This window comes from Pogoniulus pusillus, chromosome 13 (assembly GCF_015220805.1).
Source record: "Pogoniulus pusillus isolate bPogPus1 chromosome 13, bPogPus1.pri, whole genome shotgun sequence".
NCBI lineage: Eukaryota > Metazoa > Chordata > Aves > Piciformes > Lybiidae > Pogoniulus > Pogoniulus pusillus.
Window position 1 is genome coordinate 17,433,021 of NC_087276.1, and position 15,693 is coordinate 17,448,713.

Genomic DNA, 15,693 nt, shown 5'->3' on the forward strand with positions numbered 1-15,693 from the left:
CAGGGAGCACCGGGGTAGGCAACGCTCCCCACAGCCATCGCAGCTCAAGAGGGAGCCGTACCGACGCCTGCTGTTCATGTTCACCTCTGCTCCAGCAGCAGGCAGCCCCTGCCCGCCGCACCCCGCACCCTGCGTGTGCTCCGGCCCCCAGGGCCAGCCGGAGCCGAGCGAACGCTGCCTGCCCGCCTGAAGCAGGAGCCGGGGGCAGGGCCCGGCGCAGCCTTCAGGCAGCCGCTGGCTCCATCTGGCTTCCAGCGCCGGCAAAGTGCATTCCCGTCCGCTCCCGGCGCCAGCAGACCCCGGCACCAGAGGGGTCTGGGGCGATGCCCGGGGGCAGGGGGAGCGGCCCGGGCGGCGCAGGCAGTGGCTTAGGCCTCCTGGAGCCTCTCTGGGTCCCTCCGCCCCGCAACTGGAGCGGAGCTGGACCCCAGGACCCCGAGTTCAGGCTGAGCCTGGGCCCGGCCGCGACCTGCCGCCGCCGTCTCCATGGTAGCGGGCGGGGGAGGCACCGCCCCCTGGCGGCGGGAGGCCGCGCGGCGCCCGCTGCGCCTGCAGCGCCCCGGGATGGGCACACGCAGCGCCCCGGGATGGGCACACGCAGCGCCCCGGGATGGGCACACGCAGCGCCCCCGGGAGCCTGCCCCAGCCCCCAGGGATGGGCACCCGCAGCGCCCCGGGATGGGCACACGCAGCGCCCCCGGGAGCCTGCCCCAGCCCCCAGGGATGGGCACCCGCAGCGCCCCGGGATGGGCACACGCAGCGCCCCCGGGAGCCTGCCCCAGCCCCCAGGGATGGGCACCCGCAGCGCCCCGGGATGGGCACACGCAGCGCCCCCGGGAGCCTGCCCCAGCCCCCAGGGATGGGCACCCGCAGCGCCCCGGGTTGGGCACACGCAGCGCCCCCGGGAGCCTGCCCCAGCCCCCAGGGATGGGCACCCGCAGCGCCCCGGGTTGGGCACACGCAGCGCCCCCGGGAGCCTGCCCCAGCCCCCAGGGATGGGCACCCGCAGCGCCCCGGGATGGGCACACGCAGCGCCCCCGGGAGCCTGCTCCAGCCCCCAGGGATGGGCACCCGCAGCGCCCCGGGATGGGCACCCGCAGCGTCCCCGGGATGGACACCCGCAGCGCCCCCGGGAGCCTGCCCCAGCCGCCAGGGATGGGCACCCGCAGCGCCCTGGGATGGGCACCCGCAGCGCCCCCGGGAGCCTGCCCCAGCCGCCAGGGATGGGCACCCGCAGCGCCCCGGGATGGGCACCCGCAGCGCCCCCGGGAGCCTGCCCCAGCCCCCAGGGATGGGCACCCGCAGCGCCCCGGGATGGGCACACGCAGCGCCCCCGGGAGCCTGTCCCAGCCTCCCGTAGCCTCATCACACGATGCTGCCTTCTGCCCACCCTCTGCCAGGGGACATCGTGGCCCTGTTGCAGCAGGGCCAGAGGAGGCCACAGCAGTGCTGGCAGGGTGGAAGCTCTGCTGTCAGGCCAGGCTGGCAGAGTTGGGGCTGTTCAGCCTGGAGAGGAGAAGGCTGCAGGGAGACCTCCTGCTGGTCTTGCAGTGCTTCAAGGGGCCAGGAGAGAGCTGGGCACAGAGTTCTGAGCAGGGCCTGTGGTGGCAGGCTGAAGTGGGATGGTTTGAACTGCAAGAGGGGAGAAGGGAGAAAGGTTTAGCACTGAGGGTGGGGAGAGCCTGTCCCAGTGGGAGCTGCCCCATGGCTGGCAGCACTGCAGGCAAGGTTGTGTGGGACTGTGAGCAGCCTGCTCTAATTGGAGATGTCCCTGCAGGGGGTTGGGCTGGATGAGCTCCAAAGGTCCTTCCAACCAACCCAGCCTGTGAGCCTACATGCATCTCCCTTTCTGCTACCAGAGACCCTGGTGACAATAAACCTCTCTCCATCGCTCTTACAACTCCCTTGGCATCTCGACAGGCTGCAGGATTGTCTTCAGGCTGAAGACCTCCACCTCTTGCAGCCTGTCTCCAAAGCAGAGCTTCTTTCAACCCTCTCACCATTTTCATGGTCCAATGTGGACCCACTCTGACAGGTCCAAGGTGTCTTGTGCTGGGCTCCTGCAGCTGGATGTGTCCTTCAGGGGGGTCTGACATGAGTCTGAGGGGATGTTCACCTCCCTTGATCTGCTCAAGTCGCTTCTTGTGCTGTGACTCAGGAGGTGATGTCTTTGCTGAAGTGACTGCTGCCTCCTGTCCCATTTGTCATCCCCCAAGCACCTTCAGGTGCTTTCCTGTGGGACTGAGGATGGCTGGGATGGGGCAGGAAGGGAGACACTGGCAGCAGGCACCACAGGTGGTCATGGGCACACAGCTTCTGGCAGGAGAACGGGTCCTCCAGCCACCAGCTGGGCACCTTGAGGACCAGGCTGCTCCCTCCATCACCCAGTAATAGGAGGGGCTCTCCTGCTGGCCCCGTGCAGCTCCCAGAGGCTCTCCTTCACCCCCAGGTCCCCTGAGTCCTCAGGGATGTCCTCACCTCCCCTCTCCAACCAACCTGGCCAGGCTACTGCTGCTGCTGACACAGTTCCACCTGGGCCACCACCTTGGTCATTACCATCCCCAAAAGCTGCTGGCTCCCTGGCTGCCTTTCTCATGGCTGCTGAGCATCTTTGCCAGCTGCTGCCCAGCCCTTTGGCCACTGCTTTCGGGTCCCCATCTCCTGCACATGGGAACTGTGCAAAATGAAGCAGCTCAGGAGGTGAGGAGCAGGAGGAGCAGATGTGTGGGCAGTGAGCACTGGGCAGAGACCATCTCCACTGGAAAAGTCTTTCCAGGGAGGAGCTTGGTTCCTACAGGCATCCCCAGGAGAGCAGCACAGCTCTGGGGTGCTGGTGCCACTCATCGTGCTTCTCTTGGGCAGCAGCAGGGTTGGCACATTTTGGCCTGGGCTGAGGAGCAGCAGTGCTGGTTGCCTTGGCAATGGGAGAAGTTCTCCTCCAGACAGGGACAATGTTTGGCAAGATCTGCTAAAAATACTTCCCAAGCTGTGACAACACCACCCCGGCACAGCCCTGCCCCCTCCTGGCACAGCCCTGCCCTCCCCGGGGCTCAGGATGGGGCAGTGCTGGCCTGAGGCACTCACCTGAGATGAGGGGAATGGACCAGGAAGCTCTCCATGCCCAACCAACCTCCTTGGATGCAGTACACCTGACAATGCCACCAGCTCAGGATCCTCCCCATCTCCAGCACACCTGGCAGTGCCACCAGCTCAGGATCCTCCCCATCTCCAGCACACCTGGCAGTGCCACCAGCTCAGGATCCTCCCCATCTCCAGCACACCTGGCAGTACCACCAGCACAAGACCTTCCCCATCTATAGCACACCTGGCACAGGACCCTCCCTGGCTTGGCCAGCCCACACAGCTGGGGACAGAATAGTGAGGCAGGGCCAGCTGGTGGCATTTGCCCAGGCAGGCTGGGGCCAGGGTCCTGCAGCAGGCAATGGTTTCTCCGAGTTCAGGAGAGGTTTTTTCCTGCTCTTGCTGCTTTTCCTCTGACCCCATTGCAGCCTTCCCCATGGCAACCAGGTGGGACTGCTCAGACTTTGGTCCCAGCCAAGGAGATTAGCTACCAGAGCTGGAATGATGGCAGGGGGGGACCAGCTGGGGAGGTCCACGCCGGCTAAGGCTGTGGTGGTTGCAGTGCACAGGACGCCGGTGTGAGGTCCTAACGCTGAGTGCTGTGGTGTCTGAGCTTTCCCCAGGGAGTGTCTGCAGAAGACACCTTCAAGGACGTTCAGAGGTGGAGGTGTAGACCACTCCTTGCTCATGTTCTGCACTGCAGCCACCTTGGGAAAGGGTTTGGGTTATTTTGCACTCTGGTCCTCTACCCATGTGAGATTTGCCCTCAAAGAAGGCTGCTGGAGGCAAAGATAAACCCTGCTGGTGATGCTGCCAGGTGTGCTCTCGATGGGGTGGGTCCCGTGCTGGTGGCACTGCCAGGTGTGCTGTAGATGGGGAGGGTCCTGTGCTGGTGGCACTGCCAGGTGTGCTATAGATGGGGAGGGTCCTGTGCTGGTGGCACTGCCAGGTGTGCTATAGATGGGGAGGGTCCTGTGCTGGTGGCCCTGCTGGAGCCAGGGGCACTGGTGTGCCACGAGGTGCTCCCTGATTCATCCCCCAGCCCCAGGAGAAAGGGCCCAGGGGCTGCTGCCAGCTGCAGGCAGGGACTGGCTGAGATTTGCCCAGGAGCTGGGCTGGATTTTGACTGTCCAGGCCCTGCTGGTTCAGCTCTTTCAGCCTGCAGATTGATTTGACCTTGTGTCAATATGTGTCCTGCAGGTCCTGCTCCTGCTTCACAACTTCCCAGAAGAGAGGATAAAAATAGAGGGGGAGGAGAGCACCACACGGGGCCAAAAAGCCCAGGAGAAAGCAGTGCTTGTGGGAAAGTTGGGCTGTCTCCAGCACCTCTTCTCTTGGACATGGTCCTGCTTTGGCCACGGAGAAGGTTGCCCAAAAGTGCCCAGGTTAGGTGGTGAAGAACTGAGACAAGACCTCTGGAGATGCCAAGGGTGAAGTGAGAACACGGTAGAGGTGCCCATGGCTTGAGGGTGTGTGTGTGGTAGTGGTGGAGAACATCCCTGCTCCACCTCAGCATCCAGCACGTGGGGAAGAAACGCTGGAAAGAGCTTGGGCACCGTCAGGAGATGCTCATTCCTGGAGGTGTGGGGGTGAAGGGTGCCAGGCCTGTCCTAGTGCACCTTCAAGAAGGCATGGGGCTACCAGGTCATCCTCAGGAGGGGTTGGTGCAGCTCCAAGGAGGAACAGGACCACCAGGACAGCACCAGGAAGGGTTGGCCATGGCTGTTTGATCCAGCAGCTGCTGCCCCCCAGGCTCCTGCTCTCCCTGGGGCAGAACTGAGTTTATTTATTGTTTTGGGGCAGGTTTTTAAGGCTTTTTTCTTTTCTTTTTTTTGTTTCTCCTTTCCTAGAAATTGGTAAAAGGTTCTGCAGAAGCCACGTTGGACACCGCTGGGGAAACGACCTGGGACACAGAACGAGGTCACAGTCTCCCCTGGGGTGGTTTTGCTGAGCTGGAGAGGGTGATGAGCCACCAGACCATCATTCGCTGTCATCCGACCACACAGAGGGGGCTGGCAGAGGAGCTGAGAGCTGGGAGAGCTTCCCAGCCGTTTCCTCACTGGTGGGATCCAAGCTTTGCTCTCTGCTTTGGCTGAGCAGCAGGGAGCTGAGCAGCCTGTGGTGCTTTCAGCACCATTCCCACCCCTGAGGCAGAGACACCCGCAGGAGGGGGCTGCAGGTTCGGCCCCGAGGCTTCCAGTGCCACCTAGAGATGAGCTTTGTCCCCCTTTCCCACCTCCACCCCCGCCACCGCATGCTCTGGGGTGTCTCAGCCCACTCCACCTCTACCCCTCTGTGCCACGGGGGTGCCGCAAGCCCCAGCCCGTGTTTTTTGAGGCTTCCAACGCTGAGTGAGGACACGCAGAGAAGCCTCAGAGCTGCTCCTCAAGAATCTCCAGGGCACAGCTGTACCACCAGACCGCTCCACCCATCCCTCCGTGCTCACCGCCCACACAAAGCCCATCTCCAGCAGGACCACCCTACCCGAGGACCCCCACCACAGCCGGTCCTCCTGGGCATCTCCCTCGGCCGAGCTGCCGCGCAGGCAGTGGCAGGGCAGGGGGAGGGAAGGCGGGAGCCCACGGCAGGTGACAAGGGCTGTGTCCCCTGCCAGCAGCGGCGGGGTTAACGCCGGCCGGGCGGCTGGCCAGGCGGCAAGGTGCTTGCTCCATCCTGCAGTCGGCGGGGCGCTGGCAGCCCAGAGGGAGCGCAGCCCTGCCTGCCACCATGAGCACGGGCAAAGGTAAGCCTGGGGACCCTGCCTGCCGCCCCGGCCCTGCGGGGACAGGACGGGCACGGGGACGGGAGGAGACTCCGAAGCTCTGCCGGAGCTCCGCAAGCGACTCGCCCTTTGCTTTGCTGCCCCTTCCGCTGCTCCCAAGACGTTTCGGAGATGTGCCCCGGGGTACTTGAAGGCACCTCTGGGCAAAGCCCTGGGCGAGAGGGGTCTGCAGGGGGCTGTAGCACGAAGACACTCGCTCCAAGATCAACCTGATGTGGGGTGGGTGGGGAGGAAGAAGAAGAGTGGGTTGGGACCTTTCCCCGTGGAAGGGAGAAGCTGCTGCAAGAGAAGATAATGAACTGGGGGTGGGCGGGTGGGTGTCTGAGCTGTGGCAGGGGTCTAAGGGCAATCCCAAATCCCACAGCCTCTCCTAAGGGCAGATCCAGCTCCTTACGCCTCCCGCAGCTGGCCTGCAACACGCTGCAACGACCTCTCCCCCCCGCTCCCAGTCGGGGGGTCCCGGACGGGTTCCCTAGAGCAGCCATGGTCCCCCCGCTTACCACCTCCCCTTTCCTCTGCACCCCGCAGTGGGCATCGCCCTTGCGCTGGCCCTGCTGCTGGCCACCGCCTCCCAAGCCCCTGAGGGGGACAGCCCGAAGGAGCAGGGGGACGCAGACCCCTCTCGTTGCCCCAGCCCCTGCGCCTGCAGCCTGGACGAGTACAGCGAGGAGGAGCTCAACGTCTTCTGCAGCGCCCGCAACCTGACGAGGCTGCCCCCCGACCTGCCCCCCAACGCCAAAGCCCTGTGGCTGGACGGCAACAACTTCACCCTGCTGCCGGCTGCCGCCTTCAGGAACCTCTCGGGGCTGGACTTTCTGGACCTGCAGAGCTGCCAGCTGGCCAGCGTGGAGCAGCACGCCTTCCACGGGCTCCGCAGCCTCTACCACCTCCACCTGGAACGCAACCGCCTCAAGCACCTGGCCCCACACACCTTCCTACACACCCAGAACCTGGTCTCGCTCAGCCTCAACAACAACCACTTCAGCAAGGTGGAGGAAGGGCTCTTTGCTGGGCTCTCCAACCTCTGGTACCTGAACCTGGGCTGGAACTCCCTGGTGGTCCTGCCCGATAAGGTCTTCCATGACTTGCCCAACTTGAGGGAGCTGATCCTGGCTGGGAACAAGCTTCCCTACCTTCAGCATCAGCTCTTCTGCAGCCTCACCGAGCTGAAGGAGCTGGACCTGAGCGGCAACGCGCTCAAGGGCATCAAGATCAACATCTTTGTCAAGCTGCAGAAGCTGCAGAAGCTCTACCTGAACCACAACCAGATCAACGCCATTGCCCCCCGTGCCTTCATGGGCATGAAGTCCCTGCGCTGGCTGGACCTCTCCCACAACAGGCTGGTCTCCCTCTTCGAGGACACCTTCCTGGGCCTCCTCAGCCTGCACGTCCTCCGCCTGTCCACCAACTCCATCACCAGCCTGAGGCCCAGGACCTTCAAAGACCTCCAGTTCCTGGAGGAGCTGCAGCTGGGGCACAACAGGATCCAGAGCCTGGCAGAAAGGACCTTCGATGGTCTGGGCCAGCTGGAGGTGCTCAGCCTCAACAACAACCAGCTGCAGGACATCAGGGTGGGGGCCTTCCTGGGGCTGTACAACGTGGCAGTGATGCACCTGTCCGCCAACTGCATCAAGGTCCTCCCTGACTACGTCTTCAAGGGAGTCACCAAGCTGCACAGCCTGCACCTGGAGCACAGCTGCCTCAGCAGGGTGCGGGCCAAGACCTTCTCTGGCCTCTCCAGCCTGCGGAGACTCTTCCTGCAGCACAACTCCATCGCCACCATCGAGGACCAAAGCTTTGACGACCTGCATGAGCTGCTGGAGCTTGACCTCAAGCACAACAGGCTGAGCCACCTCTCCCCCCAGCTCTTCGTGGGGCTCAGCAACCTGGAGTATCTCTTCCTCTCCTCCAACCAGCTCCTAGAGATCTCCCAGGACACCTTCAGGCCACTCCAGAGACTCTTCTGGCTCGATCTCTCCCACAACCAGCTGGAGACGCTGGAGCCTGATGTCATCTCCCCCCTGGCCAACCTGCGGTACCTCAGCCTGAGAAACAACTCGCTGGAGACCTTCTCGGTGGACTTCCTTTGTCCCTCCTTCACTCTAGAGCAGCTGTGGCTGGGGGGCAACAACTGGCACTGCAACTGCTCCCTGAAGGGCTTGAGGGACTTCTCCCTGCAGCACCCCGTGGTGGTCCCACGCTTCGTGCAGTCCGTGGCTGAGGGGGATGATGCCCATGTCCCCATCTACACCTACAACAACCTCACATGCCTGCGCCCCCCAGCCATGGCAGGCTTGGACCTCCGTGACACCACTGAGGACAGCTTTGCTCACTGCTGAGCAGCTCTTATTCCCCCCGGGGACGCATTTCTTCCCTGCTGTGGGCCCTCCACTGCCACCTCCCTGTCCCTGGTTCCCCCAGGGCAGCAGCAGCAGCAGGAGCTCTATGGCCACCCCAGTTTAACTCAGTTTGCTGCCACCTCCAGATGCCCATCTTGGTGGTGCTGCAGCAGGGAGAGGTGTGCCTGGACAATGCTGGTGGGCACCAGTTCCCCATGCTGCAAACTGAAACGGTTTAGCCCTTGACATTGGAAGAGCTGACCCCAGAGCTGCATGGCTGCTCCCGGGCTCCCAGCAGGAGCAGCAGCAGCAACTCTTGAGCCTCCAGGACCACAGAATGGTAGGGGTTGGAAGGGACCTCTGAAGATCACCCCTCTGCCAAGGTAGATTGACCTCAAGCAGATCACACAGGAGCACAGGCAGGTGGCTTTGGAAGCTCTCCAGAGATGCAGACTTTGCACTTCTCAGGGGACCCTGCTCCAGGGCTCTGCCAGCCACACAGTACAGAAGTTCCTCCTCACATTCAGATGGGACTTCCTGTGCTCAGGTTTGTGCTCATTGCCTCTTGTGCTGTCGCTGGTGACCACTGAGAAGAGTCTGGCCCCAGTCTCCTGACACCCACCCCTTAGATATTTGTAAGCATTCACAGGACCCCACTCAGCCTCCTCTCCTCCAGGCTGCCCAGCCCCAGCTCCCTCAGCCTCTCCTCAGGTGAGAGCTGTTCCAGTGCCCTCAGCACCTCAGTGGCCCTATGCTGGACTCTCTCCAGTAGTTCTTTGTCCTTCTTGAGCTGAGCAGCCCAGAAATAGGCACAGTTCTCCAGGTGAAGCCTGAGGATGAGCAAAAGCTGCAGCCCCAGCCTGGGGGGACATCCCTACTGGGGGCCCAGGACTGATCAGCAGGACAAAGCCGGTCCTGCCAATGCATCTCCCTGCCACATAGCAACCAAGAAGTCCTCAAAGCCCCTTGGGTAGGGATAGAAAAGGGAGTAGCTGAGTTGCTGTGCTGGTTCCTTGCACTAGCAGGTGTCAGCAGGGCACAGAAAGTTGCTCCCACGTCACTGATAAATGGTAGCAGACAAATAAACCTTTGGAGCTCTTGCAACCCCTCCTGGCAGTTATCTTTGTTCCAAAGCACACGCGGGGGACACACACACACACACCAGGCAGAGACCCTCAGGGCCTGCATCAGGCACAGGGCAAGGAGCCCAGGCTCCTCAGGGTGCTGCTGGAGGAGCCTACAGCAAGTTGCCTGCAAGCCCTGGTAGCTGGTGTGTGCCCAGGGAGGGAATGAGGTACCTCAGCTGTCCCACAGCCTGCTTGGGCTCCAGCACCTCTGTCCAGCTCTCCAGATCCCAGGAGTGGCCAAAGGTCAGGAAAGTTGTACAGAGCAGGGAAAAAAAAACCTCTTGGTGAATCAGTGCTCTGGATACAGCAGCAGCAGGGACAGATGCTCCTCCTACTCTCCTCCAGTTTGGTTACTGGGAATCTGAGTTTCACCTCTGGTCCTGCACCTTCCCCTCCCCAAAACACCTCTGTGAGGGTGAGTCCTGAGCATGGAGAGGGCCGGAGGGGCTGAGTTCAGAAGGCAGGGAGGTAAGATGCAAGCAGACACCACCTTCATTTGCTTCCCCAGCTTACACTCAAGCCTGCAAGAGGAGGGCAGGTCCCATGGAGCAGCAGCTTCTGGAAAAGAGGTTGCCTGGGAATGGGACATTTGAAGCAACTAGGCAGGAACCACCTGGGGACATTAAGGAGCCCAAGGTAGGGCAGGGGTGTGGAGAACAGCAGTGGCAAAGCATGTGGTAAAGGCTGGGGCCAGCTTTCAGCAAGGCAACGGACTGGCTGGAGCTGGAAGCTGCTATAGGAGCTGAACCCAGCAAGGAGCAGCAAGAAACACCCAGTGAAGGATCAAGACTCAGAGCTACTCAGAGGCCTGAAGCTGTGGAACAACAGAAGCCACAGACCTGGATTTGAAGTATTTACTGCCTGAAACCTCCAAATGCTCCAGAGTGATGACCCCCAGCAGTCCACAGAGGTTTTGCCTCCAGCACAGCAGGATGCAGCCCTCAGAGGGGTGGTGGCTCCCCTGGGTAGCACTCTCCCTGTGCCAGGATCAGTGAGCTGAGCAGTCACAGCAGGTGCCCTGCCTCAGGTCCCTGTCAGCTGCTGAACCAAGCACAGGACATGGTAGGAGGAGGCAGTGGCACATTGAGCCACCATCCAGATGACCCCCAGGAGCACTGCGCTGACACAACCCAGAGATCCTCCAGCAGCCACACAAGAGCTGGCTGGGGAGGAAGGTGCAGGAAGAGCAGCACTGGGCTGAGCAGCACCATGCTGAGAAGGCAAGAGGCTGCACAGGCAGCAGTCCCCACACAGCAGCTCTGCAGACACAGGGGTATGGAGCAGCACTTCCCTTTCTGGGCAGCACTGTGAGCAGCACTGATGCTGTGCTTCCCTTACCCTCCATCACCCCTCACTGTGACAGCTTTGTAGTGAAACAGCTTCTGGAGTTCCCTTCCCTGCTGGAACTGCCTTAGGTGGGCTAGGCCAGCTCCACAACCTCCTCAGCAGCTCTGCTGTGATGCTCTAGCCAAGACCTGCTGAGCAATATCAGTCAAGGCAGAGAAGGCAGAGCTCTTGGGAAACTCCTGGATGAAGTCTCTGCCTTCTTCCGAGCTCTGGCTGAGTTGGGGGTCCAGGGGAACACAACCTGTGGAACAAAGAGGAAGGGGGAGAGGGACTGGTCAGCGTAAATAAACACATCCAGGAGAAGTGAGAGGCACTGAACCTCCCTGCCCTCACTGGGCTTTCCAGGAGCTACTTAGCACCTGCAATGGCTCCCCCTGGTGCCAAGACCTTATCATACCACAGGGCTCCATGAGAGACCCTTTCCCCGTCATCCTAGCTGTCTGAGGGGCACGGTTCAGCCCTCACCCCCTCACACTTCTCAGGGAGGCATTTCAGGATAGCTCTCACACAGCTTCATGCCTGCTTGCTCTGTCACCACCACGCCAGCAGGCTGCTGCTCATCACCACCTCTGCCCCAGCAGGGCCAGCTGCCCTCTGAGCAGTTTGACCAGCAGAGAAGCAAAGCAAGACCCAGACTCATCTCCAAACAGATGCCAGAGGCTGATGGAGAGCAGAGCCCAGCCCACATGCCCCTGTAATGCTGCATCTCTGCCCTCAAGCACCACCTCCAAGCAGAGAATGCTCTGCCCAGCAGCCCACTCACCCAGGAATGGGACCCCGGCGTGCTTGGCCAGCTCCTCACCTCCCCCCTTGGAGAAGATGTTTGTGCACTCCTGAAGGAGGAAGGGCAAAAGCTGTTGAGTCCAAATTCACCCAGCCCTGCTGCACAGGGCAGCTCCCATCCAGCCTCCAGCCCCAGGGCACTGCCCCTGCCTCCTCCAGCTCTGCAGGGCAGCAGAGCCAGCAGCTACTTCCAAAGCTGACACCCAGCAACCTTTCCTCTGCCTGAGGCAGCACATCCTGCACCACTAGATGATGAAGAGGAGCCTGCCAACTCACCGAGCAGTGGGGGCAGACAAAGCCACTCATGTTCTCCACGATGCCCAGCACCTGCAGGCCTGTCTTCCTGCAGAAGGTCAGCTCCCGCCTCACATCTCCCACAGACACAGCCTGCAGCAGACACCAGCAGAGGGTGGGGGTCTCCAGCTGCCCAAATCAGCTGCGAGGCTGCAGCAGGTGTGTAGAGGACAGGCAGACATCTAGAACGAGGAGCCATGGACAGGTATGGACAAATACCCACCTGGGCTCCATATTCTCACCCACTAACCATGCCTGAAGGCGGAAGCCTGTCCAGAAGCTCCAGCTGAGTCCCAGCCAAGCTGCCCTACCTGGGGTGTTGTGACCAGGACTGCTCCAAGTGGCTTGTAGGGCCTCAAGGCCTCCATGGTGGAGATGTGCTCATCTGATGTGCCTGGTGGTGTGTCCACGATGAGGAAGTCCAGGTCCCCCCAGGCCACATCAGCAACAAACTGTTTGATCAAAGCTACAGAAATAGAGGGCAGAAAAAAAACAACCCACAAGATGCTTCAGCAGGTGCCCTGGGAGATGTGGGAGAGGAGTTTGGTAGCACCCCGAGTGACAAGGGCCTGGAGCTACCTGTCAGCACCACAGGTGCTGTGCTCTGCCCGTCCAAGTGATCTGAACCCACTCCTGCAGACCAGGAGCCTTGTTCCTCCAAGGAACAACCTGTCCAGAAGAGCCAGGCCCCAGTGGGAGCCAGCAGCACTTCCTGGAGACTTCCCAGAAGGTTCCTCACAGGGGAAATCCTGGTCCCCAGTAGGAGCCAGCAGCACTTGCTGGAGGGTTCTCACAAGGTTCCTCACTCTGGAGGAGCCTGGGTCCAGGAGGAGCCAGCAACACTTGCTGGAGGCATCCCAAAAGGCTGGGAGACAGCCAGCAGGAGCAGAAGACAAACCATACCATTTTTCTTGGGTCCTCTCCACACCACAGCATCATCTGGTTTCTCCAGCAGGAAGCCAATGGACATGAGGGAGATGCTTTTGTCCTGGTCCACGTAGACAGGGACCCAGCCACTGTCACACTGGTGCACGTCGCTGTCCTGCGCCCGCAGCATGCGGGGGATGCTGGGGCCACACAGGTCCACATCCAGGATCCCCACCTGTGGGCCAAGAGGCAGAGCCCTTCAGATGGTATGAGCAGAGCAGCAGCACCCAGCTGACATCCTTCCCTGGGCTGGGGGCAGGCAACATCTGGATTCCAGCTGCTCACAGTATTTCAGCAGCCAGATGTGAAACATAAAGAACTGCTTCAAACTTGGACACCCTCCTGGGTCTCCTGCCCTTCAAAGAGCACCTCCTGGGTATCTACAGGCACTTCAAGGAGACCTTTCTTTTATTTCATCAGAGGACGCCTTCTTGGAGCTTTTCAGAGCTTAGAGAGGCCTACAGGAAAGATGACAGCCCCAGCCTGTCCTGGGCTGATCTCAAGCAGCAGACAAATGGGCAGCAGGGGCAGGGAGGGGATTCTGCCTCTCTATTGTGCAGGCTGAGACCTCCCTCCCCACAGTGCTGGGGCAGCTCTGGAGTGCTCAGCACAGACAGGGACCTGCTGCAGCAGGGCCAGAGGAGGCCACAGCAGCACTGGCAGGGTGGAAGCTCTGCTGTCAGGCCAGGCTGGCAGAGTTGGGGGTGTTCAGCCTGGAGAGGAGAAGGCTCCAGGGAGACCTCCTGGTGGCCTTGCAGTGCTTCAAGGGGCCAGAAGAGAGCTGGGCACAGAGTTCTGAGCAGGGCCTGTGGTGGCAGGCTGAGGGTGGATGGTTTGAACAGCAAGAGGGAGACTGAGAATAAGGTTTGGCACTGGTGTGAGGAGAGCCTGTCCCAGGCTGCCCAGAGAGATGGGAGCTGCCCCATGGTTGGCATCACTGAAGGTCAGGTTGTGTGGGGCTATGAGCAACCTGCTTTGGTTGGGAATGTCCCTGCTGAGTTCCTTCCAACCCAAACCAGTCCATGATTCTGTGAACCTTTACAGAGAGAGCTGCCAGGATCCCAGTGGCATGGGAATCCATCCCAGTTCACAGCCACACGGCTCCCTCTCTGTCCTCTAGCTCACTCACTCCCCCCAGCATAGGAGCCTGCGTTACACCACAAACCAGCACAGGCCTCTCTAAGTGCTCATTTCAGAACCAACAGCAAATCCTGGGGGATTTTACTCTCTTGGCTGAAAAGGAAACAAGCTGCAGCTCCCTGCCCTGCATCAAGCAGACACAGAGAAAAGAATCACTGGAACCACCACTGGAAGCGTTTTCATGCACAGAACCCACACACATAAAAGATGAGCAAATCCCAACCCAGCTGGAGGTGAGGAAGAGGAAGATGGAACTCAACACCTCACAGACCCTCACTGACCTTCTTGCCCAAGTGCCTCAGGGCCAGAGCCAGCTGGGTGGAGATGGTACTCTTGCCAACACCGCCCTTCCCGGAGAGCACCAGCAGGATGTGCCGCACCCCGGCCAGGTTGTTTCTCTCTGAGAGGAAGAAGGAGGCATCAAAAGTCTCTTCTGAGGCAAGGCAGCAGCACCCACCAGGTCAGCACAAAGGCAGGGATCTCCAGCGAGGGCGATGGTGGCTCTGACAAGGCAGGTTGGCACAGGAGAGCAAGGGAAAGCAGAGGAGGAGGTGCCACAGTCCTTTCGCCATCAGAAAAAGTACAACAGGAGCAATGGCAGTGAACAGCCCGTGGGGAGGAAAGGCTTTATCCTATGACCTCAGTGACAACTGGGCAACAGAGCAATAACCACCCACGGGGCCCCGTCACGCAGTGACTGTGCCAGGCTCGGCTCGAGTGCTGCCGGGGAACAGCCGGGAGGCTGCCGGTGAGGTCAGGCCATTGGCGTTTCCTTCCTCCCCGCCACATCCCCCGGTAACCCAGCTCCCCTTCAGCCTCCAAGCCGTTCCTCGCTGTCAGCGCTGCTCGGGTTTCTATTTTGGGCTCTACCACCACAGGCATCGCAGAGTCCAGAGCGGGGAATACTCGGGGCCGCGTTCCTCGGCCCGGGGCTGCAACGGCGGCGGAGAGGAGGAGAGGGCGCTCCAGCCGCAGCCGCACAAGCAGCACCCACCCATCACGACCCGCGTTCCCGGGCTCCCCGTCACCACCACCGGTCACTGACTCACCACGCCAGACCTCGCCCGCCCCAGCGTCGCTCCAGCATCACACCGGCACCGAGACCAGCACCGGCGGCATGGAGCCCGCCCGCAGCTTGGCAGACCTTATCCGCACCTCCACCGACGGTAACGACTCTCGGCCCCGAGAATGGGGAGGGAGGGAAGAAAGGGAGCTGGGGTGCGGGGGAGATGGAGCCCCGCAGTAAAGTACTCCCAATGACATCGGCAGCCCCGAGCCAGCCCCGGTCACTCGGCCCAGGCTTCTGGCAGAGACCACCAAGACCCCCAATGCGGTAACCGGGCCCCGCCGCCTCAAGCCTCTCTGGCCAGAAACAGAGCGGAGCTCTCCGCACTAGGAGCCGGGGCCCATCGCCGCCTCACCCACTCGGGCCCCATCACCGCAGAACTTCCCGAGAACCGGGCCCGACCCCCGTGAGGTGCGGATAGCCCCGGTGGGACGTCCCCAGTGAGGTGGGCTGGAGTCTCCCACCGTATCCCGCACCTTGGGGTCACCCACAGGTCTCCCCTCCCCACAGCAGGCCGATTCCCCGCTGGCTGCAGCCGCCGGGAGCAACCCCGCTGCCGCTCACCCCCAGCCGGCGCTGCCTCCATGCTGCCGCCAGGCTCCACCCGCTTCCGCCTTCCGCCGGGCTAAGGTCCCGCCCCTGCGGACTGGCAGGCGCTATCTCCAATCCAGAGCGGGTCGCTCACGGAGAACACCGCCCCCTCCGGAATCCGCAGCCAATCCAGCCCTGACACCCCTCTCCGGCAGCCAATAAGATGAGTGTTATCCCTCCGCGACCCGCTCTCACCTCTCACAGTGCCCACCCAAT

At 61.6% G+C, this 15,693-nt stretch overlaps 2 protein-coding genes across 4 annotated transcripts; one reads left to right on the forward strand and one right to left on the reverse strand.

The window, feature by feature from the left end:
• Positions 1 to 486: 486 nt before the first annotated feature.
• On the forward strand, positions 487 to 9,306 carry IGFALS (insulin like growth factor binding protein acid labile subunit). The gene is made up of 2 exons (XM_064152646.1): positions 487 to 1,356; positions 6,340 to 9,306. Exons 1-2 carry the CDS (start codon positions 487 to 489, stop codon positions 8,200 to 8,202), a joined length of 2,733 nt encoding a protein of 910 aa, XP_064008716.1. The 3' UTR covers positions 8,203 to 9,306.
• Positions 9,307 to 10,169: 863 nt separating this feature from the next.
• On the reverse strand, positions 10,170 to 15,522 carry NUBP2 (NUBP iron-sulfur cluster assembly factor 2, cytosolic). 3 transcript variants are annotated; one of them, XM_064153238.1, is made up of 7 exons: positions 15,451 to 15,522; positions 14,102 to 14,220; positions 12,657 to 12,855; positions 12,065 to 12,219; positions 11,736 to 11,846; positions 11,440 to 11,509; positions 10,170 to 10,917 (listed from the first exon to the last, which is right to left on the reverse strand). In XM_064153238.1, exons 1-7 carry the CDS (start codon positions 15,470 to 15,472, stop codon positions 10,772 to 10,774), a joined length of 822 nt encoding a protein of 273 aa, XP_064009308.1. In that variant the 5' UTR covers positions 15,473 to 15,522; the 3' UTR covers positions 10,170 to 10,771. The 3 variants fall into 3 exon arrangements, with proteins under 3 accessions (XP_064009308.1, XP_064009310.1, XP_064009309.1); XM_064153240.1 differs by lacking the exon at positions 15,451 to 15,522 and adding an exon at positions 15,363 to 15,415; XM_064153239.1 differs by lacking the exon at positions 15,451 to 15,522 and adding an exon at positions 14,870 to 15,014.
• Between the last annotated feature and the right edge of the window lie 171 nt (positions 15,523 to 15,693).

Bases quoted from the DNA above. Each gene is read 5' to 3' on its own strand.
- IGFALS (XM_064152646.1), top strand. From the start codon at position 487: ATGGTAGCGGGCGGGGGAGGCACCGCCCCCTGGCGGCGGGAGGCCGCG. The intron at 1,357-6,339 runs GTAGCCTCATCA...CGGGTTCCCTAG, and splicing joins GGAGCCTGTCCCAGCCTCCC to AGCAGCCATGGTCCCCCCGC.
- NUBP2 (XM_064153238.1), bottom strand. From the start codon at position 15,472: ATGGAGGCAGCGCCGGCTGGGG. The intron at 14,221-15,450 runs GTGAGCGGCAGC...TCTTCCTCTCAG, and splicing joins GGAGGCAGCGCCGGCTGGGG to AGAGAAACAACCTGGCCGGG. The intron at 11,847-12,064 runs GTAGGGCAGCTT...TGTCTGCTGCAG, and splicing joins TCCTGGTCACAACACCCCAG to GCTGTGTCTGTGGGAGATGT.